Source organism: Apostichopus japonicus, chromosome 3 (genome assembly GCF_037975245.1).
Source record: "Apostichopus japonicus isolate 1M-3 chromosome 3, ASM3797524v1, whole genome shotgun sequence".
In the NCBI taxonomy this organism is placed as follows: domain Eukaryota; kingdom Metazoa; phylum Echinodermata; class Holothuroidea; order Aspidochirotida; family Stichopodidae; genus Apostichopus; species Apostichopus japonicus.
The window spans coordinates 5467100-5491154 of NC_092563.1; the positions used below are offsets into that span (position 1 = coordinate 5467100).

At 36.9% G+C, this 24055-nt stretch overlaps 1 protein-coding gene across 1 annotated transcript in view; it reads left to right on the forward strand.

Moving 5' to 3' along the window:
- Positions 1-24055, forward strand: part of LOC139961276 (C-Maf-inducing protein-like) — an 85024-nt gene that overhangs the window by 6268 nt on the left and 54701 nt on the right. The window contains exons 2-3 of the mRNA XM_071960374.1: positions 4282-4410; positions 16056-16178. Of these exons, the coding sequence (XP_071816475.1) occupies positions 4282-4410; positions 16056-16178 (252 nt within the window). The remainder of the gene's footprint in view (positions 1-4281; positions 4411-16055; positions 16179-24055) is intronic.

Here is a 24055-nt window from a genome sequence, read left to right on the forward strand (position 1 = left end):
AATTATACCCAGCTTCAATAAGCTACTTAACTACTAAGTCACTCTGTGTAGCTCTTTTTTATTCTTAGTAGAGGGTTGCATGACTGTATGACACACCCTTTCCGTTACAGGGAATTATCTATTTAACATGTAATACAAGATGTAAATGTAACAAAGATTGAGTTATGACTTTATTTACATTAAACCCTAAATACAAATTTTTGAACGAGGATAAATAAGTGTGAAATTTGAAGAGAGTCACGCAACATGTGGCATATTTGGCAAATATGTTCTGTCCTCTATATTTAATATTAATGTAGATGTTTGGTTATTAATAATTATATTCACAGAACAGTTTTTTTCATTCTTTTCTTTCGTACAGTATGTTGTTTTGCTTAGATGATACATGCACATATGTTGCCCATAAAAGTGATATTCTTATAACTCTGTTTCACCACTATTTCTTTTTTTCTTTTTTTTCTGGCTGAACAAGTGCATGCAGACTCAGTGGATGTTCTCACATACTGTGTACCTGTCATTTGTCAAGCAAAAGATTAAACTGTTTTGACATCAATTGTATTATATGTGAAGTTAACATTTAACAGCGAATTTGGAAACGTTAAGTTTTCATAAATTGGGAAGTTTAGGGCATGCACATCTACTTTGACTTTTTCTCAGTGTTCAAAGCAGGGAGTTGTCCATAACAACTCCCTGTTCAAAGTAATGGCGCCTGCAATGCCAATGATGGCACCTTATTTTGAAAATAACAGCTCAATTGTTTATGAACCGAAACTTAACAAGCAAGAAAGGAAAAAAAAATTTAGAGAGCCTGACGTTTTGATCCTAGCAGGATCTTGTTCAGAGGCTAACTGGAATGAAAACAATGTAAGAACACATTAAGACACCCGGAAGGACAGACAGTTCAAATTGGACAAAATTAAGCAAAAATAGACACAAACAAGGAGAGGTAAGATGAAAGGAAAGAGTGATGAGAGGATTAAGGGCTTAGTGCAGTCTTAGAGAAAAGCTCTGAGGTGTTACAATGTAAGGGACACCTAGAGTTAATAAAATAGCAAAACAAACCGCATAAAATTATTATATTGTGTGACCAAAAATATACCGCTAGGTTTATTATGCCATCATAATCATAAAATTTTGTTAATTTTTTATTTGCAAATTTTATTAAATTGCAGATAATATTATTCTAAAATAAGATTGCATGCCAAATTAAGACACGCTCCTACCGTAGATTGTTTTTGCTCACCAAAATAAAGGCTAAATAAGGATAAATAAATGAATGTAATTTGATTATTATTATCATGCCATTGCCACATGAACACTTTCTCATAATATTAGTTTTCTTTTATAATCAAATTATGTAAAATCTAATTTGTAAAATTTTAAAATATTCAACTGATCCTATGTAAAAGTCCACTGCAACTGATTTACATGGCAATGGGATATAACAAGTATTTTATCTACCACTCATGCATGTTTTACATATCGATATGCAAATGTACGACAATTTCTGCAGAGAGGTCTAGTGTTTCAAGCCCAAGGTAAGCAAGGTCTACTTCTGTGGCAACTTTCAGAGGTGCTGAAAGCAAACAGAAGGAGTATTACTTTGTGGTTAAATCAAAGAAAAAAAAAGAAACACAATGATCATGAGTGAATGAAAGCTGACAGACTAAGAAATCATTACATCCCTGCTGGGTTAATGTGCATAACAACTACACGAGTAAGAAGTGCAATACCATGGCATATATGCTTAAAGTAGTTGTACAGTAACTGATCAGTCATATGACAACAGTGTAATTTAAATACATGTATCAGCACAGTCATGAAACATTGAAAGGTGTAAAAGCTTAAAATAATTCCAGTTATATATAGTCTTTTGAATCGCAATTGATGCTGACAGTTCTGATCGATTATAGTAATTGTAATATTGGGAACTGTCCAGTCAGTTTAACAATACTGTATATATTGCTGTTAAAACTGATGATGCACACAACATCTTTATATATGTCTCCTTTTTGTAGGGAGCTTTGGGGGAATGGATGAATTTTTAAATTTAAGTAGTATATAATTAAACAGTCAAAAATTCCTGATTTGACTTATTGTTTTTGATTTTGAAGTTTAAAGTGATCTGCTAAAGGGAACTACAGTATCTCAATAATGAAGTGTAGAATTGGAAAACCAAAAACTTCTTTGATACGTACGGTATCTTCAGTTTAAAAGAAAAAATTCACTCTCCTGTTGCCAATTGGTGATCACTGTTTGTTTAATTCTTTCCTTTGGCAAGCAATCCAACTTTATATATGATATGATTGACTAAAGTTTAAGAATTTAAAAGCAAAGAAATTGAGAGGAAAAAAAAGCAGAAAAAAAAGGAAAGAAATATTTTGAGTTGTTATTGTGGCTATCAGATGCATTTAGATTATTGATAATCTGTCCGTAAGTTGCACATTATTCCTCTGTTCAATATTCACACCCACGAACGCTCGCTGGGAGAATGTCAAAATTACCCTCATCGGTTTCACGATCATGACATGGAAGCTACATTATGCTCACATGCAGAAGTAGCGAGGGGGGAAACAAGTAATTGACATCAATTGCAAGAATATGTTCGTCTTTAGTTTTTGCTTTTCAATCTTGCCCGCGGCTGCCTTACTGTACGGGAAAGAAAAAAAAGAAGAAGGGAAAAAAAAAAAACCTACCCAGTATCACACGTTTCAATACAGAGATTGTGTTTCTCACACTCAACACCATTGACTTGTGTGTCAGTCACACAATATATGTTATTCTTCCTTTGAAGTTTATACACTTTTAATTACTGTAGTATGTACAGTACTGGGGGGACTGTGTGCACGCTGATAGGATGGTTTATTCAATTACGGCAACATCGTAGAGATACTCTGAGCTGGATGCAGATGCGCAGTATATATTCATCAAACGATGTCAACGACGACGGCGTAAGCTGCTTGTTTGCCAATGTAAATGTAGTAGAAGCCTATAGGTCCACAAGGAATATAATGAGTATACTGTACATATGGAAGTTGGAACAGAATATGCACTGTTTAGCCAGTGTAGTCTTGGTGAGGTTGTATTATAGGTTTCTATTTTTAGTAGCTTTTTGATATTAAGTGATTCTTCTCTGGTTAAACTGTTTGCAATTCAACACTCACCATAAGATTCTCTCAGTATAGTAGTTCATTATATTATTGTATACTGAATTTAGCAATATTTCATGTATTTATGATTTTATTTCTTTTGTATTTTTTGATAATCATACCCGTCCTTCTTATCCAAATTATTCTCTCATTCCCCCCAAAAAAAAAAACTTCTGAAAACCCATTTAATGCGTCAAGCATTCATCAATGTTAAACAATAATTATTTTCTCCATTCGTATTTTTTTTTGCTTCCTTTTCTCTCTTTCTCTCCCTCGCCTTGAGCACCCTTCCTGGTGGATATGGGCGCGTTATAAATCACCATTTGTTATTATGATTATTATTAATTTAAACTCACCATATCTCAAGAAGTTAACTAGCTCTTAAATTATATTGTCAATGTACCCATCATAGCTGCCAGCCTGCAGTATTACACCATCATATGATAGTTGGGCTCAGCTTGCAGGGCATCAGTGCTCTCGTACAGTATGAACGCAGATCCTAGCTATGAGGAACTCTACGATATGGGACCCATCTAAGAGTATCGACTCTGTGGGGGAGTATTGTAGAACCATTACTGAACTGAATTTTTATTTAATTAATGAAAGTTGGACACCACAGAGATTCAAAGATCACTGCTGAGTAATCTCCTTGTGCGATAAAAAGCCAAACCAAATTTCGTCGAGTCCTGCAAGTACACCGGTTGGCTATTAAAGTCCTTCTCTTTAAAAAAGTTCATTTACGTACAAAAATAAATTTATCTTTTTGCCCATTTAATGATGTTTCAGAACCATTCTTATATACGAGTACAATCCTATCATTTTGATACATTTATGATGTGCTTTCTCAAAGTTCTCGTACACGTTTGTATAATTTTTACAATTTATCACCCTTTTTGCACTTTTTGCCTTCTTCGGTCTCTTATTTTGCTCTCTATAGAATTTGTTTGATATAAATTTATATACAGAAATAAACAAGTGAAGTCTAAACATTTTGCTTTACTATCGACTTTTGTTGATAAATTTCCTAACATGGGCTTATATATTTTCTTGTTAAATTTGTATTGTGAAGCTGTTCTCATTTATCAGCATACCGGTAGATCTCCATTATTCTCTATTCTTTTCATTTCCACAGCCTGAGGGACATATGGAGTGTCCCATACCGTACTGTAGTATACACGACATTCACGCTCTCACGAGATGGGAAGCAGGTCAAAACTGTTGTTTACGAGTTGTTCTCCACACGGGGTCTCTATTGCTGCAGGTAAGACAGATAGAGACATGAGAGACAGAGAGAGAGAGGGAGAGAGAGATAATTAAATTCTTTTTTCAGCACAAGAAGAGTGTTTTATTATGGTATTAATCTGTTTTTGTTTACACCTATCATGCACTGTGCAGCCATTGGCTAATATTGGAAACGTGTTAAATTGATAGCTCAAAATCGGTGTGCAACGGCCACTGCAGGAGAAACTGGATCTCTTTTTAATTGATGCTAGAGCAAAATATCTGCAAGTAATTGGAAAAACAAAGAAAGGAAATTGATTTGCTATTCATAGAGGTACAGTAGAATGGCTTGGTATTATTACTTTGTGTGCGTGTGTCACGCGTTTGTCTCGTATTCTGACCGAGGACTTGAACAAAAGCATTCCAGGTCCTCGGATGTGATTTCTAAAGAATCATCTCGTCCTCACAAGAATTCTATTGTTAAGGGGTATTGTGAAGGTTAGGATTTGAACAATGGAAAAAACAATGGGGTGCTCGGTCTGAATGTAAAACACAGCTGTGTGTATGGGTGCGTTTGTTTCGTATTCTGACCGAGGACTTGAACAAAAGAATTTCCTTTAGGTCCTCGGTTGTGATTTCTAAAGAATCATCACGTCCTCGGAAGAATTCTATTGTATGGGGTATTGTTAAGGTTAGGGTACGTGGATTTGAACAATGGAGAAAACAATGGGGTGATCGGTCTGAATGTAAAACACAGCTGTGTGTGTGCTTACTGTATATGTGTGTGTGACGTGTTTTAAGTACAGTATAGTAAAAGCTTTTGATATACTGAATGCATGCCTCAATGCAAAGATGAAGTTTACATAACTTAAACTTAGTTAATGCATCTATAAGTATCTGTATTTAAGACTTTCGAAGGCCCAAAGAACGACGACTAGAGGTACAAATCTTTGAGGGTGAGCTATGCGTAAGTCCTGGTAACTTTGCGACTCAGGTATTGTTAGTCTGAGACTGTATACACTCCAAACTTAAACAGACAAGTTTCTGCCCTTGACCTAATGCTGTGTGCTATCTCTGACATTCAATTATTTATGATGAATATTAACTGGATGTGTTTTTACTGGGAGTGAATTCGTGGAATCAGGGGTAGATTTGCATCTTCTGTATAGGTCATCACATTTGGAGGAAGGATGTCGTACTGTACATGAACTTGCGACATTTAATGGATCCGTTAAATACAGCAGGTTTCCTCGTGATTGCTTCTATTCCATTAAAGCAAGAAGTTTCTTCTTGTGGCACTCCAGATGTAAGAGAGCTAGACACGTTTGTGCTTGACATTAATGGTTTTTCTGGCTTAAAAAAAAAAAAAAGTCAAAATTTATTGACTCTCATATGATTGAAAAGTTATGATGTTCTGTCATTTCGTCTTGGTGATTAAAGGGATCATTTCATATTTTTTGTATCAAACTAATCAACTCAAAATCACATGAATTTCCGGAATCACTGTATTTCTCTCTGTAATACCGGTCTCCTCTCATCATATAGACTGTGACCTGCGTAGCATACAAAATTGGTACTGGTCAAAGATTTAACACTTTGGAGTTTGGACATATATATTAAAAAAATAAAATAAAGAGAGGAAACATGAAGGGAAAGTCAGGCTTCTATTGACTGGCTAAATATACAGTCAGTTGATGTTGTCATTTGCCAGTAGAACAAAAACAATGCCCAGTTTTGCAGACTCGATTTGTAGCCAGTGGGTTTTATTTTAAATCACTGGCATTATTCATAAGTACGGCATTTAGTTGCTAAATTTGTATGATTCCCCTACAAGGCTTGCCGGAAATGTTACCCACAATTAGGCCTAAAGTGTAAACAGAGAGTTATGTCATGCCATTTTAGCTTCTTGCAATGCTATTTAAATATGCAGTGTGCATACTGCTTTAACAAAAGGCGTACAGTATATACTGTACATACTCTAAGAGATTGCTGTAGGAGTTCTCCCAATCTTGTTTATTTATCGAAAGAGTCGAGGGGGCCTGTATATATTGATAAACTCATGATTAGAAGCTGTAAGAAGCTAGAGTTTGAAGATGTCATGTTTCATAATATTACAGAACAATTGATGGGTTATGTTTGGGGATTTTTTTTTTATGCTGAATTCATCTAAAATTTTAGGCCTATATAGAAAATGTTTCAGCTTTTATTAATGACCATGCATGTACTGTACAGGTATATATACTTTACAAAAGAAATATAAATTTTCCACCAGTTGTGTATATATTCATTATGGTTTATTTATTGAAAATAGTAATCAATGTTATTGGCAGAAAGAATAGTATCAATCTTTTTGTGATGGTACTACGCTGTATTAATGTGTACCTATATCAGCATTGTTTGGTAGTATGCATCCCGATTTGTGTCACATTTTGCCAGGATATTGTAAAACCTTACCGATTTTCTTCCCACCGGAAAGACCTTAAAGGGGAGGTACCAGCTGGGAGGGTATAATCTTTTGAAATTTTTAGCTCAAAACTTTTAATCTGCCCTCAAAGGAGACACAAACCTGTAACCATCATCTTTGGCTTAAATATGACGATGAACATTGTGAAGACTGGCTCTCCCAAAATAGCTACCGTAACAAAAATCTTTTTCCGTTTGGGAGGTATCCTGGTTTAAACTTTGCATCTGGGAGCTCTCATTTTGTAAATCTATGAAGTCATCGTGCCACTTGGATCTGAAACCGTTTACTCTCTCCCTCGTTGTTCGTCTTTTCATATTTTGAAGGTAGATTTTTGAATTTTGAAGGTAGAATTTTACCAGTGTTGACACTAATGTCATCATTAGGTCATTTATTACAAACAGCTTCAATAATTTAGATTCAGCATTGTACATAATAAACAAAGACAAATAGAAGAAATAGAAGCACATGTGACTCAATGATTTGTACTTAGACTTGACCAAGTCTTCAGCCTTTTGTGTGTGTGTGATTGCATGTGTGTGTAGAAACGTTAGATATATCCCGAAATTGAATAAGAGTATTCTCAGAAGTTTGGGGAAGTTGTACATGCGTTTATATGACCATGATGATAGTGGTTGTGTTTTTGTCTCTCCTTAAACCTGCAAAATAAAGATAAAGATAAATTGTTTCAACTTCTTTTCAAAGCATACAATTTTTTTTTGGGGGGGGGGGGGGGAAACTTTGTTCAGTTTTTAATTAATTGCCATGCAGTCTTGAATTACATAAACCTAAAAAATCTCTTGGTGTCCCCTTTAAGCTTGATAATTCCCGGTGCCGTCCTTAAATATTTACGACAGTCAAGAGGATCATGAGTTAGATGTGTGCAGATCGAATATGATTCATTAATTAACACACAACGTGGAACAGAAAGCAGACCAACGGTAGAAGGGAATTCTCTAGATTGGTCGAAAGAGTCACTGGCTTTCTCGGAAAATGTCTTTTGTTTTAGATAAGATTTGATTATGTAAAGAATATAGCACACCTCATAGACCTGATAATTTCAAAGTAGTAAATTTATTGTTCTAATTTATAGCAACTTAATTGTTTCCATCTCAGCGGTTTTAAAGTTTGCTCATGTATGAGAAAGATGCCAGTGATTCAGAATTTAATTATAATCAGATTTTTGTCAAATACGATTCAGAGGCAAAGGGATATTCAAAGAAGATGGTATCGTTAAGTAGTTAGCTTAAACTGACAGACAAAAGTAGCTACAGCACTCCTAAGGCATATAGGAATCGATAATGTATTAATTTTCACCGCTGGGGGTGTTTTTAATGGAAACACTGTGGGAATAATAATGGTTTTGAATCATCCGATCCGGCGAACATGCACGATTTGCATAGTAGCAGTGCGTGTTGAACAGTTTTGTTTTACATTTCAAAATGTCAGAGGGGCAAACCTTGGATACATATCTAAAAAAAAAAAAAAAACTCTCCATGGGATAATCTGCCAACTGAGTGCGTCTATAAATAAAAAATAATAAAATGTTACAAACTATGTTTACTACATATGTTCAAGTTCAAATTTATTTACAATATTTTTTTTTTAAATTCAAATTTAATGGAAAGTTGACCAGATGGGTTTTCAGATTTGACAGTACCTAACCTTTAATATTGCTTGAAGAGTTGAGCGACAGTGCATATAAAAATTATGTTAGTTCCATCTCAGCTATATTATCAGTGACAGGATGCTTACAAAGCAGAGAAGGAAAATGGAGGGGAGGGGGATGGGGAGTGAAGGCAGAGGGGGGGGGGGAGAATGATGTACCTAATGATTTAAATTTCAGATTGTAATTTTAGTAAGCTTTGTAAATTCTAGACCAATTTTGTCATATAGAAATATCCCCAGTGTTCAAAGTCCCATCCATGAGCATGATGCTCAAAAGTGGTAAATTTTGAAGCAGTTACAGTTTGATGTTGTTGGTTTGATTCAAAGCTTAATTGTTCCACTGACTTGTTAAGCTTCATTGTAGTTTGGAGTAAATAGATAGCTCTTTGGGAAATATTATAAAGAAAGTTCGAAAGGGGAGGGAAATTTTCTGGTTTTAGCTGGCTTTTTGCAAACCAGATTCTGAGTAGTCAAAATAGCAGGATATCCTTTTGTGCAGAAAGGATTAATAACCAAAAATGAAAGTGGAACAAGGAAGGGAAACAGTTAAAGCAATCTAGATTAACATATTTTGATGCTACAGTATCTACTGCAAGTACGGAAGTGAGTTTCTTTGGATCTATTGCTGTTGTACACAACATCAGCTGTGCTAGATATCTGCTTATATCATATGTACAGTAGTGTGTGTGCAGTAACTAGTTGCCATGGGGTTCCAAGTACCTGCTCTCCAATACACTAAATACATACGGACAGTACCCTAACAGGACTCTTAGATAAATATGGTACACCTTTACCACTCTACACTCTCAATTTACGACTAACAGCATGCGGAATGCACCTCTCAACCACTCTCTAGTCTCCACTAGTACTGCAGCATGCAGAGTGCACCTCTCAACCACTCTCTAGTCTCGACTAGTACTGCAGCATGCAGAGTACACCTCCTAACCTATGTGTTGTTGTGAGAAGTTTTGTAGTTTTGCACTAAATGGAAGATAGAGGGGGGGTGGGATGGAGGATGGAGAATTGACGATTTTGGACACAGACATGGATCACTTTGTAATGATCGTAGCCTAAGCCAAGGAAAAAGCAACTTTACTCCACCTATGTGATTGGTTTGAGGAAGTGGTACAGCCAGATCAGTTATATGCGTTGAGGATCCAGGAATGAACAGGGGAAATGGCCCAATGGGAACTTAGTGTGGAATGAACGCGAAGGGCATGTTGAATGTTTGTCTCTCAAATCCGTCAGTCCATGGCATGATTGTAGACTATACTGTTTCATGGTTCTTCCCATATGAGCATGATCTTAGCTGTTACCATTCTCTTCCTGTCACATAACAGACTTTATATGACAACTCTAAATGCTTGCATGGGTACAGTACGTGACTATTTTGGAGTGGAGAACCGGTAGACCTACAGTAGGAGAACTAGCAGCACTATTAAAGGGGGCATTGTATTCTCCACATCATTCAAATCAACAAGACAAAAACAATAACAAATTAGAAGATGAAGATGTTAGAACAAAAATGGAAACTTGTATTCTCAGGTTGGTTTGTACAGTGTATGGACACTAGGAAGTGCACTTAAATTCAAAATAATAACGGTGATAATGTACAGTACAGCTTCCATAGTCAAAAGGTTCCTTGTTTTAAAAATAAAAACCCTTTACTTTCCTTTGGGACATCAGCCATAGTTAAAGTTTCCGCATGAATTTCCTTGTTCACTTAATAAGCATCTATAGACAAATTTAGGTCAGCAACCATTTACTTCATTGTTAGAACAAGTTTGTACTTAAACAGAAACCCTAGCTTTTCGAAATGTATTGTTGGAAGATCCCCGCTTTTGTTTTCCCCAGGTAACAAAAATATTCTCTTTGTTTAATATGAACATGCATTTTGTGTTCATTTTGGTAAGTTTTCAAACATAGTTCGACAGTTTACTTTAAAATCCACAGTTTATGTCTTCATTGTGCGTAATTATCATTTCAAAGTAATGAAGAAATGATGATAAACAAACTCTCCACCCAAACCCTCCCCCCTCCCCTCCCCCAATAAAATGCACTAAATTGGAACTGAATGGTGCTTGCATGCGATCATTACTGTAAAAAGTTTCTAGTTGATGGAGATTTTCAGAATGCGGAGTATCCATGGTCCGATGGTTAAATAATTAGTGCTCATTTGGTAGAAACAATATCCATCTAACAAGGGTATCTTTAGTTTGATGAATTGACATAAACTTACTTGGAATAAAATACTTAGCATCTACGGTTTGGTAAGATTGTTAGAAATTGGCAAATTAATGGGGAAATCTGCTTTTAACTTACTTTCTCTGAAGGGACTCTAGTGAGGTGTGCTGTTGCCTTTTTAGTGACTCGGCACTTCTTTTGTATATTTGTAGCACTTGAGAAAGCCAGAATCTCTTTTACTAACAGGAATTGGAGTCTGGACAATTCAATTGGGTTTGTAAATGATGTTGTTGTGATTTACTGGTTGCTATGCAGTTGTGTAAGTTACATTGGAATAATTAAGCTTGTCCAATACTATTGACTGGAGACTAGTACTGTATATAGGAGAATTTCTGAGACAAACATTGACTCGATCAACAGTATTTAAGTCATGTGGTTATAGGCTTAATGGACTTTTAAGTGTTTGATCAACAGCATGCTAATCTATAGGCCTACATATCCCTACTTATATTCTATAGGGATTGCCTTAGTTCATGCAAGCATGGACTTGTATAATTACTTCCATGGTTCAAGGATCTGGCTGTATATAGATTATTGTGTGTATGAATCAAAGTCATTGACTAGCTGGCTTCCAGTCGACTGGAAGTGGGCTTCTAGTTATAGAACCATATTAAATTACTGTGTTGTAACTACTGTATAGTCACACAGTCTTTACCCAACATCTCTGCAAATGGCATACCAACAGTCCTGAGTTATCTGGAGGATAAACCAGTTCTCTTCGCTTTTGTTATACTTGAGACAGACAGAGCAGTGCTGAACCCCATTTACCCCCCCCCCCCCCGCCCTACTGGGGTTTGATTTGTTGAATCAGACCCTACAACTTAGATCCCACTATACTGTAGATTAGGATCAAAGGGGGATCAGATCTTGTGCTTTGGCACTATACCTCCCTTGTCTTTTGTTAAGCACGTATTTATTTGAAATGAAGCAGGTTGTACGACACACATCTAGCTTGTCTGCTCCGCACATTTCTTCCAGTCAGCAAACCAACCTCAACTCCCTGTTCAGTGATCGTGAGCGCACGCAGGCTCTGATGTCGAAAAGGTGGGGGGGGGGGATCTAATGTCAACCCGCAGAAACAGTAGACCTTGGTTTAAAGCTGAACACCAAGCGCTGGGTCTGATTCTTAATGTAAGCACAGTCTAAAATCACTCGTACAGACCTTTTATCTGATGAATACACTCATCGTGTTTAACAACTTTATCACCTTTTGCCATTTGGAAAATCTCTAGAAAAAACAGAAAAAAAAAATTGGGACAACATGTAGTCAAGAGATATAGAGCTTGTTTTTCTCAAGAAAATCCATTATTCCTAGAGATAGTAGTTAATATTAAGTCCAAAAACACATTGTTTTAAGTGCTAAAAGAACATCAAAACTTTCAGTTCTATGGGGGTTAGTAAATTAGATCAATATGGTCCTATAAACTGGTTTAATAGTGAATCTTCTAATTCTTCTCTTAAAATCTCCCTGCCTTTGAAGGTAAAGAAGATTTCCTTTCTTCTTATTCAAAGCTCATTGGAGTCATCTCTTTGAATTTCAGCAACATTCCACACACTTAATATTGAAATCATTTATTTATGGGTTACTGCTTTTGCAAACTAAATTTACATTACAAATCCAAACAGAGGAACAAACAAACCAAAACAGCTGCAAGCCTACTGTACAGTACCTGCTGACTTGACCTGAATTCTTACAGCCTACATTTGGTGAAGAAGATTTTTATCTATTAGCCTTACCAATTCTGTTTCAATGTATATATATCAGGTTTCTCTTCTCCCATCTGTAAAACCAAGAAGTATCTGCAATTTAGAACGTTGAATTAATACCCTCTTTTTAAAACTACCCATTACTACAATTTCCTAGCAACAAACGATAACCGGAAAACTCAGAGCAGGGAAAATAATTTTCCTAAGATGGGAAATCACTGGGATTTGTAAAGTAACATGAATGTACCGTGGAGGGGCAGCGATAATGACAGCATTGTGAAAACATTAATCGTCCATTAACCTGGTTGTAGACTTCTTTCTATAGGTAATTTTAAAATCAAGCAAATACTGTAGCTTTTAAAAATTCTCGGCATCTGCATGGCTTTGCATTTAGCCTACTTGATACGTAGATTTCTGATCTGGTTCTAGCAAATCTCTGAGTCAGTCTCCCTCGGCAACTACTAATTACAGGTATGCTCACTAAGTGTCCACTCATAAGAGAGAGAGAGAGCACTGGTTTCTTGGAATTTTGCCAAGTTAGAAATTCTGCATTATGTAATTTATAGCATTGTTGTGGTTTAGTCATACATGGGGAAGATAAAGAAAGCAGAGATGAAATTTGATATAAAAGATTTAGATTACAATGGTTGCAGCCTGGGTGAAGAACTATCAACATGGAAATGGTTCTTGAGAATCATATCTTATGAATAACAGTCTGGATTGATTATTTCATGGAAACTGCATTCATTGCTGTAATATATTAGATGTACTTTAAACGAGATGCCAAGGACAAGAGTCTCATAATTTTGATATGAAAGAAGTTAGCAGCTTGTTTAAATTGTAAAAAAATCTGAACATAAATTAATAAAAAAAAATTGGCTAATTGTGTTCAAGCCAGTGCAGTTCAGTGCATGGTCTTGTTTGTTAGGAAAGGGAGGGAACGAAACATGTCTGATTCTTTCTGGCTATAGATAAGAAGAATATCTTTGTGATTAAAATCTTGGAGATGAACCTCCTGGAAATATACTTGTGATGTTAAAGTTGAGGGTTGTCCACAGGGGTGAAACAAAGGTTTGGGTCAACAATGAGCTGTTGAGGTAAAAATTGCTCACAAGAGTGCAAGGTACTGTCGCAGCAGGGTTGGTTCGTATTTTATGATTTACTTCGTTCCCCACTTACCTGTCTCCCCACAACCTATGCACCGCATTCTACCATGTCTAGAATGCCCTGGTAATCTTTTAACACTGTACACCCTCACTGGCCCTAATGGCCTTCCTTCATTTTTCTACCCACAAAGTGTCTCACTGTGTTTTTCGGAGTTAGAAAAATTTTCGCGAAATTCGCCCGGATTACCTTGGATTTATACTCTAGAAGTTTCCTATCAGGACTTCTGCACTTCCAAGGATCTTTTCCAGCCTGATAAGTATCCTTTTCTTGTAGGGAAGGGTGTTTTTGGGGGCTGTTTTTAGTGTACACTCTCGCCCATGCGTTCGTTTTTTCTTACGTAACGTTTTTAGGGTAACAGGTAATAGCTCTGCGAGACTACTTCGTTCGTTGCCTATACCGCCTTGTTTACGCGGATAGGCATATATTTTCGTATGTACATGTTTCAGCTTTCTTACTTTCAAAAAATAAGATGTTTTGCTTGTTTCATGTACCTTCGTTACTTCTTACGCTATTGTGTGGGTTTTCCCCTTCGTAGCGTAATTTGTAGCGTTGCATATATATACCGCCTTGTTTACGCGGATAGGCATGTTTTTCCGTATGTACATGTGTTTCAGCTTTTCTTACTTAGCATAAGATGTTTTGCTTTCATGTACTTCGTTAATTTTTACGCTTTCAGTGTGGGTTTTCACTTTTGTAGCGTAGTTGTAGCCACGTTCCGATATCTCCTAACTAGTCGAGATAGTCGGCTCGTTTCGTTGTTTTTCATGTTAAGACGGGAGTATCCTTGATTTCATATATTGTCACTCGTAAATATATAAACCAGTAAGTTTTATAACTTATGGGACTGGAGCCTTGAATGGGTGCTTCTTGATTTACTCTTGTGTGTTAATTAGTTTAGGAATGTCATTTAGCAGTTCCGTTATCTAAAGGCTGAAGCACTGTATCGTTAATACATGTATCCTCTACTGCAGAATAACGGTCAGAATGAAATACGGGGCCCCATTTTTTATATTTATATTTTATATTAATTACTTAATTTAGGGATTTGACTTGCATCCAATCAATAAAACATTTGACCTCGTATCCACTTATGTTGCATAATCAGTAGTTTTGATATGCATGCAGTTCAAAGGAACTTGGCCACTTGGGATACTGTGACACTCTCAATTGTACGAATACTTTGGTTGGGTTTTGGTCTCGTCATTCAGTAGTTTCCAGTCATGGACTTTCTGTGTTACTGTAATTGGTCCTTCATTTGCATAAAAATGGGTAGAGCATGGGTAGAGCTGGCCATAATATATAACATTTTAGTGTGTTGGTGCGACATGGTGACTTCCTGGAAGTGAAAATTGTACAGTTATGTTCAGTTAGTGATCAAGTTAGAGATCAAGTTAGAACATGTAAAATGGAACTATTGGAATTGAACCATTCCTAAGATGCAACATTATTATGTATTATATATAATCTGATCAGAATCTGATATATTACTGTATATATTGTGGAATTAAGGTTTACATAAAACCTTACTGTATTTCCACAATAATATCACAATGTTAGAGTTATAACTTTACAGGTACAGTATGTGCTAGGAAATCTAGCAATAATATAATAAATGAGACTTATATAGCGCCAAATCAGTATCTGACAAAAGTCACTGCTCAAGGCGCTTTACATAGAAAGCAGATATGATCCATGAAGCATATATATTAAATTCAATAATGAATCCCCCACCCCCTCCCTTCCCCTACCCCTTCCCCCACCTCTCTGTCTATTTTTCCTTTGGTCTATGATATATCTTTACCGTACCTCTTGCAGACTCTTTTTCTTAACTTTTGACAAGTTTCATCTAGCTGCTCTGAATCAACAAATCTTTATTGCCCATTATCACAGTCTCCCCGAAGAAGAATATTGAATTTGAGGGAGCTCAATCGATTAGGTTGACAGTTTCTGTCAGGTAACATTTGACTCCCTGCTAAGTGAGAAACTTGTCAGCCTTAGAGGGGTTATAGTAAATATTCTGTTACCTCTCATTGGAAAGGAAGGGGGGAAAAAACAAGGAAGGGAAAAGAAGAAATACACGGAGAAACTTTATCAAATGAACTGAATTAAAACTGTCAGTGAAGATCATTCATCAAACATTAAAAGGGTGTTACAGATTAAGGTTGAGTCATTCAACTTATAGTTTGTGTAGTACAGTACATAACATATAGGCTATCATGAAGAAAAGTTTCACAGTTTCTGCATCGTTTTTTGTGTTGTTTGCTGGAGTATATACTTGAGACCGATGACTCTTTATCTAGTATTTAACAACTTTACAATGCCTGCTAACCCTTCTGTTGCAAGAGTGTTCACCAATTTTGGTCGTTGCATACTGACAATCTCTTAAATTCTAAGTTGATGTTTAATTAATTTTTTTTTTTAAATTTTTATTTCGATAGGCCAGCAATGTCTATGTCCGAGACCAATGGCTCCATTCTTTACAGTGGAAGAGGGCCGTTCACAGATATCGAAAACTTCTCTGCAGCACCAACATCCCAGAGATGATCACCAAGGAAGTCCAGGTACGAAAATTTGACTTTGCCAGCTTGTAGAAATTTGAAACTGTTTCTACGATAGAATGTAATAACTTTGATTTTAACCTCCTCTGTTGTGTAATGTAAATACTGTAATGTAAATAAAATCTTATATAGCGCACTACGCGCGATGCATCTGTGCGCTTTACAAACAATCTAGAAAATACAAATGACATAAAACATTAAATACAATAAAACGGTAAATACACATACCATCTACAGATATATACAGGAATATGAGATCGAAAAATTAAAAAAAAAAAAAAAAAAGCACTGGTGAAAAGTAAAGCGATAAAACAGATTGACTACAAAATCTACAATTTGAATGCTAAAAAGTGAAAATTCCAATTGAAGTTAGAACCTAAAAACCAACACGACAGAACAACAGATAAATTTTAAAAATCCTAGAAACCATCTTTATAGTGCTCTTGAAAGAGATGTGTTTTCAGGTGTGACTTGAAGGAGGTGAAGTCTGTGATCATACGAATTCCGGGAGGCAACTCGTTCCAAAGATCAGGTACGGCGACCGAGAATGTTGTCTGTGCAAAACTGTCTGCATCAACAGAAGATAGTATGACACGACAAATAACGAGTGTTACTCTCAGTTTCTTAGAAATCTCAGATCTGAAAAATTAAGTCACAATTCAAATGAAGGGATATTGTTTTAATTAGAAGTTTTGATGTCGCTGACTTTTCACCTTCCAAGGGAAGTAAGTCCAGTAAAGAACATGTGATGTGCAAAACAAGCATTATATGCCAGTACCATAATTCCGTCAGTTTGAAGTCGGAAAGAAAACTTGCGAATGGAAAAGATTGTCACAGCAGACGTGTTGATATCGTACAAGCAGCTTTTAGGTCCAAACTGTGTCGATTATTTGTGTGATGATTTTGACATTTTGGCCGTTTTAAGCATATGTATTTATTCTAACCACTTTTGCCTCACTGTCTATATACTAAGTCCCTTTAATTGTATTATAAGTGCAGTTTCTGCTAGTAACAGCTTGAGGGAGAAGATCAGTGAGACAGCTGGAAGTTTATCCAGTGCATAATTGGTAGGGAACTAGCGTGTCAGGAACAATTGTTTTGCTAATTAACGTCTTCGATGGCTTTTCATTTAGTACACACAAACGACCAGCTGCCAAGCTCCTTGGAAACTTTGAGCATCACTCCTACCATTATGTTTCAAGTATGCTTGTCATTAAAAAAAAAAAAAACAGAATCTTGAAGAATTTTCCAACCAAATCTGTGTTTGCTTTCACATGTATGCAATCCTCCCCTCCCCCCCCCTCCACAGGGATGTAACTAGACTTCTGTTTCTAGGAAGACCATTCCTGGGGGGAGGGTATGATGGCAAGCATGAATTATTAAATAAAAACAAAACTTTCTTCTCACTTTTTTTTGGTGGGCCCCAGCTCCCCCTGGCTATGCCATTGCTCCCCTCACCTTTGCCTGTGGCTCATGGTACTTGGAAGTAGCCATAATTACAGTGTGAGCGAGTTTAAGTGTAGTACTTAGTTGAATGTGATTATATACATCACTGGATTAAATGGAAGATAAAGCAAGCATTTCTAATGAAAGCATAAAACTGCGTCGTATGTGAAGTCTGTACATTGACATGACTTCTCACTTACCTGTCTACACACAACCACACTACCTCTCCTCGATTTCTGTTCCAAGAGCTACTCATTTCCAGGTGTAGCTCACCGTCCAAGTCCAGCTCATACAAAATAAAGCTCTCCATGTTCTTCTGTCATGATCTAACTTTTATATTTAGGTTTACAGTCTTGTTCAGGGCCAAGGCCCTCTCACATGACTTTACAAATTAACCCTGGTCATTGGTAACTTGTCACACCTACACACCAAAGTGTGCACAATTCAATCAAGCTCTCCTGGGGCACCACAGTGTACTACAACCACGTGTCCCCTGGGGGACTTCCCATAGGGTGCAGCCACAAACCGGCGCACCCAACTATATTTACAAGTTACCTCGCAAGTCCCCATTTATACACTTGGGTGAAGAGAGGCAATGGAGATAAAGCGCCTTGCCCAAGGCCCCATGCAATGATCCGGCCAGGACTGGAACCTGTAATCCTTAGATCACAAGTCCACTGCCTTAACCACTTGACCACAACGTCATCACTTGTACCTAGAAAGCTGAGCACCCCCCTCTCCCTTCCCCTCTCCCTCCCCAGAGCTCTTGCTCAAATCCTGCCATGTACTGTATGTTCATGACCTGATGAAAAGTCTGGTGTTTATACCAGGTCATAGACTGTCAACTTTATCAATTTGCGAAGCACCTTTGCTGACGGCTGATAATTAACAGAGTTCTCATTAAACCCAAACATCATCATAGCTCTTCGTAGAAATCCTTGTGGTGGACAACTTCCCCACACAGCTAAGAATCTTATACCATTGGGAACATATCACAGGTTTTTATGTTCTTCAACACACAAGACACTCAAAGACTGAAGTCTTAATATGCAAGTCTAATTATGACATTTTGAGCCACAAATGAAGTTTTCATGGTACAGTATTCTTCATAAAAAAACATTCATTTTTTTCTGTCATAGAGATCAGCTATTTACCTTATTGACCAAGTTTTGAAATATTGGAAGATTTTGCACATGATCTAAATTACAAACTAGTGTTTCAGTGTAAATAGTGTTCGTCACCTTGAAGTTATGAGAAAGAAATTAAGAGGAAGTAATGAAGGGAATAAGGTGACTGTCACTTACAGCTATATATGAGAGCATGGTGGCCAATTAGCTAAGGCGTCGGACTTGTGATCCAAGGATTGCTGGTTTGATTCCTGCCTAGTTAATTACGTTGTGTCCTTGGGCAAGATGCTTTATCTCACTTGCCTCTCTCCACCCAGGGGTTAAATAGGTACCTGTGAGGTAACTTGTCATTGAGCGCAGTATATAACTGCTGCCGACTGGAGGGATTGTCTCTGGGACAGGTTATCATTGACCAGGGGTAATATAACGTCTGTAAAGCACTTTGAGACCTATCGCTGGTGTAAAGCGCTATATAAAAAGCAAATATGATCATGATTATATACACCTCTTGGTGGTGCTCCATGCCATCAGATATCGACAAAGAAGCGCCCTGACACACCTTTCATTCCTTACAAATTCCTCCACAGAGCGAGATTTTCCTTGCATATATCTGTAGTTGCTCGTTACAAAGATGTATAGTCAGGGGATAACTACATCCAGCATTGAATCACAAAGTGCTAGATGCTAAATGTTATGCAAAATGGGCAGATTGCTATACAAGTACAAAGATACAAGATATACTGTATTTATAGCAGTTTTTGTACATAGGAACCATGTATTTTATTTTATATGACACAAAATTCAGAGCCCAAAATTCTTATAATGTCCACTAAATTATTCCCTGATATCATATATGATAGATTTCTTAAAACAATGGTTGGATTTACTACTCCTTTATAAAGCATTCTCTAAATTCAGATGTGAGGATTCTCTCTTTGGATTATTTTACTGGATCAAGTCAAATTTGCTGCCTCAATATCAAATTCGCTTTACATATGTACATCCCATTGATTATGCATATAAATTGATTATTAAACGTGGTAGGCTTCTTTGAACACCTGCCGATATACGGTACTCTTCTCAGAGAGTGAAAGATGACTCCTAATATAGCCTCTGATTCTGTACAAGATAGTAAATTTAATCTGCTTTTAATTGACGAAATTAAAATATTATTGATTTGCGTTAATTTTTAGCTCAATTTTAGCTGTCTTAAGCTAATTTCGACAGTACTGTTATTTAACTTAATTTTGAGAATATTTGATAGTGCATAAAGAAGTTAAACTACACAAACTTAAATAACTTTCCATTATTGGCTTCATTTTAGCTGTTAAGAGACTTAAAAGACAGTGTTAACTTGGGGATTATTGTATAGCATACAAAAGAAACACTCACTGCATGTATACACAACTATTACACTATTATGGCGTTATGATAAATAGTGGTATCCTGTTAAATCTGTTGTGTGTGTGTGCATTATCTTAAACCTTTAAAATGTTATGAAGAAAGATGAATATTCTGGGCATGTTTTAGCCTGGACATTTTCAAAGTTGTTTTATTTTAGAGGTTGCTGATGACCTTATGAAGAAGTGACTTTTTTGGGCCCTTGGAAAAACAATTGTGGGTGGGGTGGGGGGGGGGTGGGGATGGAACCACTCCCCCAGAACTGGATCTCTCAGGGCAATACAGCTGTCATTCTAAACAAGTGATAAACATTAAAGCTGCATTGTTGCAAGTTGAGTGGATGCTACAAAAAGCAAAGGAAAATTGATAATTTTTCTCCACCTTCTTTCAGCTCGCTGTCTTTCAAGCCTTTCATGCGATACTCCCAAATTGCTACATGTTTTCTGTTCCCCCCCCCCCCCCCTCAATTAGAAAGAATAAAACTTAAATAAGAAAAAAACTCAACCATCATGATTAGACTGTATGATAAGGATGACTGCCATGAGCCCTCCCCATACCCCAACTCCCTCTTCACCACCACCCTACCCTCCACATATAGCCAGGAGACATGAACCCAACCATCATTATTACTCTATATGGTAGGGATGACTGCCATGAGCCCTCCCCATACCCCAACTCCCTCTTCACCACCACCCTACCCTCCACATATAGCCAGGAGACATGAACCCAACCATCATTATTACTCTATATGGTAGTGATGACTGCTATGGGCCCTCTTCCCTCCCTCCAACTCCCTCTCCACCACCACCCTACCCTCCACATAGCCAGGAGACATGAACCCAACCATCATTATTACTCTATATGGTAGGGATGACTGCCATGGGCCCTCTTCCCTCCCCAAGCTCCCTCTTCACCACCACCCTACCCTCCACATATAGCCAGGAGACATGAACCCAACCATCATTATTACTCTATATGGTAGGGATGACTGCCATGGGCCCTCTTCCCTCCCTCCAACTCCCTCTTCACCACCACCCTACCCTCCACATAGCCAGGAGACATGAACCCAACCATCATTATTGGTTAATGTGATAGAGATAACTATACAACTTCCCCAAACAGCTAACAAAAATATTACTCCTTTTGTGAGATATCACAGATTTAATGATTTTTTGCACATAGGGCTAAAGACTTGATCAAGTCTAAATATGACATCAATGAACCACATGTGCTCTAATTTCTATATGTTTTTCTTTATTTAATTGCAATGTTAATTTTTTCTGTAATGGAGATGGGTTTTGCAAATTATGCTGAATTAAAAATATTGAACTTCTTAAACATTAACCTTATATGATAACATTGGTTTCAGTGTCACACAGTGTTAAACATTCTACCTTGAAAATGTTACAAGCCAAAACAGAGAGTTTGCATAATTATGACATCACAGATTTACAAAATGACAACTTTCCCAGACACTACTTTTTACGCTACAGTAGGACATTTCCCCGAACGGAATGATAAATTTCTTAGCTGTCTTTGGGAGTTGTTCTTCAAAATAAACTCTATTTAATTATCTCATGACAGCAAAAGATGATAGTTGGGCTTACAAGTGTCCCCTTTAACTAATATTCTATACATCAGTGTTGAATATTGATATTCATATATTTCCCCCAATTATTCAAGGATACCCCAATCATTGAGTATAAATTATTCCAAACCCAAGGACCAAGCTTTAATGGACACATTTTTACAAAAGAAAATTAGTCTAGAGGAGTACTTAAAAATTGCAAACATTATGCAGCAAAAAAAAACAGGATTCTTGCTTCCGTCCGCCTACCCACATGAATATATCTACTTTGAGAAGGTCACTTTCATCAATAGAAATGTGTCCGTAGCCTGACGGGGTGAAGGATTGTATAACGTTACTAAAGCAGACAGACACAATCGTGGTCAACTATATATATATATATGTACACAGTGGCTGTGCGTACGTACACGTCTACTTTAAATCCCCACCAGACTCGTACCCGGGCAGCAAAAGGGAAAACACAAACTGTCAGTTAAGACGTAAAGTAAACAATGTCATACAGTTCAGAAACCAGGAAAAATTTCAACACAAATCCAGTGAAAATTAACCAACTCTATAAACATGAGCAAAACAATTATTTGAAGCAACCTGACAATGTTCGACAGCAGTTGTGAGTGTAAATATTACAAAGTTTAGGAGTAAACACTATGCAGAGTCCAACCAAATGAAATATAGTTCATGTACGCACAAAGTGGAAAACATAGAGGGGATGGGGGTGGGGGGTGTAGGGGGAGTGAGGGTTGAAGGTACTCAAGACTTTCTGGAAAACTGAAAAAGTTTACTCATCATCAGACTCATTTTTTGTGGTCTGCTGTATATATATATACAGCTCTATATATATATTTTGTCTACTGTATATATATATATATTTATATATATATAAATGAAAATCGTAATGAGTTGGAAAATCAAGAACAGTGAAAAAACTTGCAGCCTCCACCGGGATTCGAACCACGGGCCTCCCGCTCTGTACGCGGACACCCTAACCACTAGGCTATGGACGCTGATTGTATGTCCAGAGGTTCGAAACCGGTAAGGAAGATCGTAATTCCACTGTAGGCGTTTGTCACCTATATCGAACAATACTAGTTCTGTTTTTGGTGACATATTTTGCCCTACTCTAGAGATCAAACATGATGCTATCCAACTCGAAAATCATTTGTTATTCCTAAAGCCGGATCTCGAAAGAGATACTTTGAACAGACTTTATGTTAATGCAATGGAGGTAAACGACAAAGGCAAATGAATATATATAAATGAAAAATTGAAATCGTAGTGAGTTAAAAAATCCAGAACAGTGAAAAACTTCCAGCCTCCAGCAGGATTCAAACTCGGGACCCTAACCACTAGGCTATGGATGCTGATTGTATGTCCAGATGTTCGAAACCGGTGAAGAAGGTCGTAATTCCAACGTAGGCGTTTGTCACCTGTATCGAACAATGCTAGTTCTGTTTTGGTGACATATTTGCCTTACTCTAGAGATCAAACATGATGCTAACCAACTTGAAATCATTTGTGATTCCTAAAGCCAGGTCTCGAAAGAGATACTTTGAACAGATTTTTGTTAAGGAAATGGAGGTCAATGACAAAGGCAAATGAATATATATATAATTGATATCGTAGGAGTATATATATGTATATGTTATCAAGATGTACATCTATGTTACATATATTTGATTTCAGAGTATTTAAAGAGAATTAGCCTGATGGGATGGGTTTGATACCTGCAGTGCTATACAGTAACACATAAGTCTACCTTGAGCATGCTGTGAGTTGAATGCCATGTTGAAATTAATGTGACCGACCCTACAAGTAGTTACAACTTTGATCATCCAATGTTCCATGCAAATATGACGTGTACAATAAGAAAGGTCTCATAAGAAGCATCTGAGTTAATTTTTCCATTCTCGATAAATGAACACAGCTAACAAATGACTGCCTTTATCCTTATTTTACCCTTTTGTCTAAAACGTATCAATTGGCATTAAGAACCATACCTGATCACGCCTCAATTGACAATATAAAATAAATTCACGGTGTTGTTCCTGGATGTGCAATAAGTAACGTCTAGTTTGTATGTAACGTTAATCTCAGACAGACTCCCTCTCAAATTTTGGATGGACTTTAGCCATTGTCTGTCATTCAACAAACCAATCTCTGAAACCGCATGCATTTTATTGTCGCGTAAAAAAATGTGGATCATGAGACTATTCGGGTTCTTTTATGAACCGAAATGTTCAAATTAACATGCATACAGATCGGTGTTACAAGCCGAAATGTTAATTAAGTCAGCTAGAGAAAGAATGATTTGAGTTTCA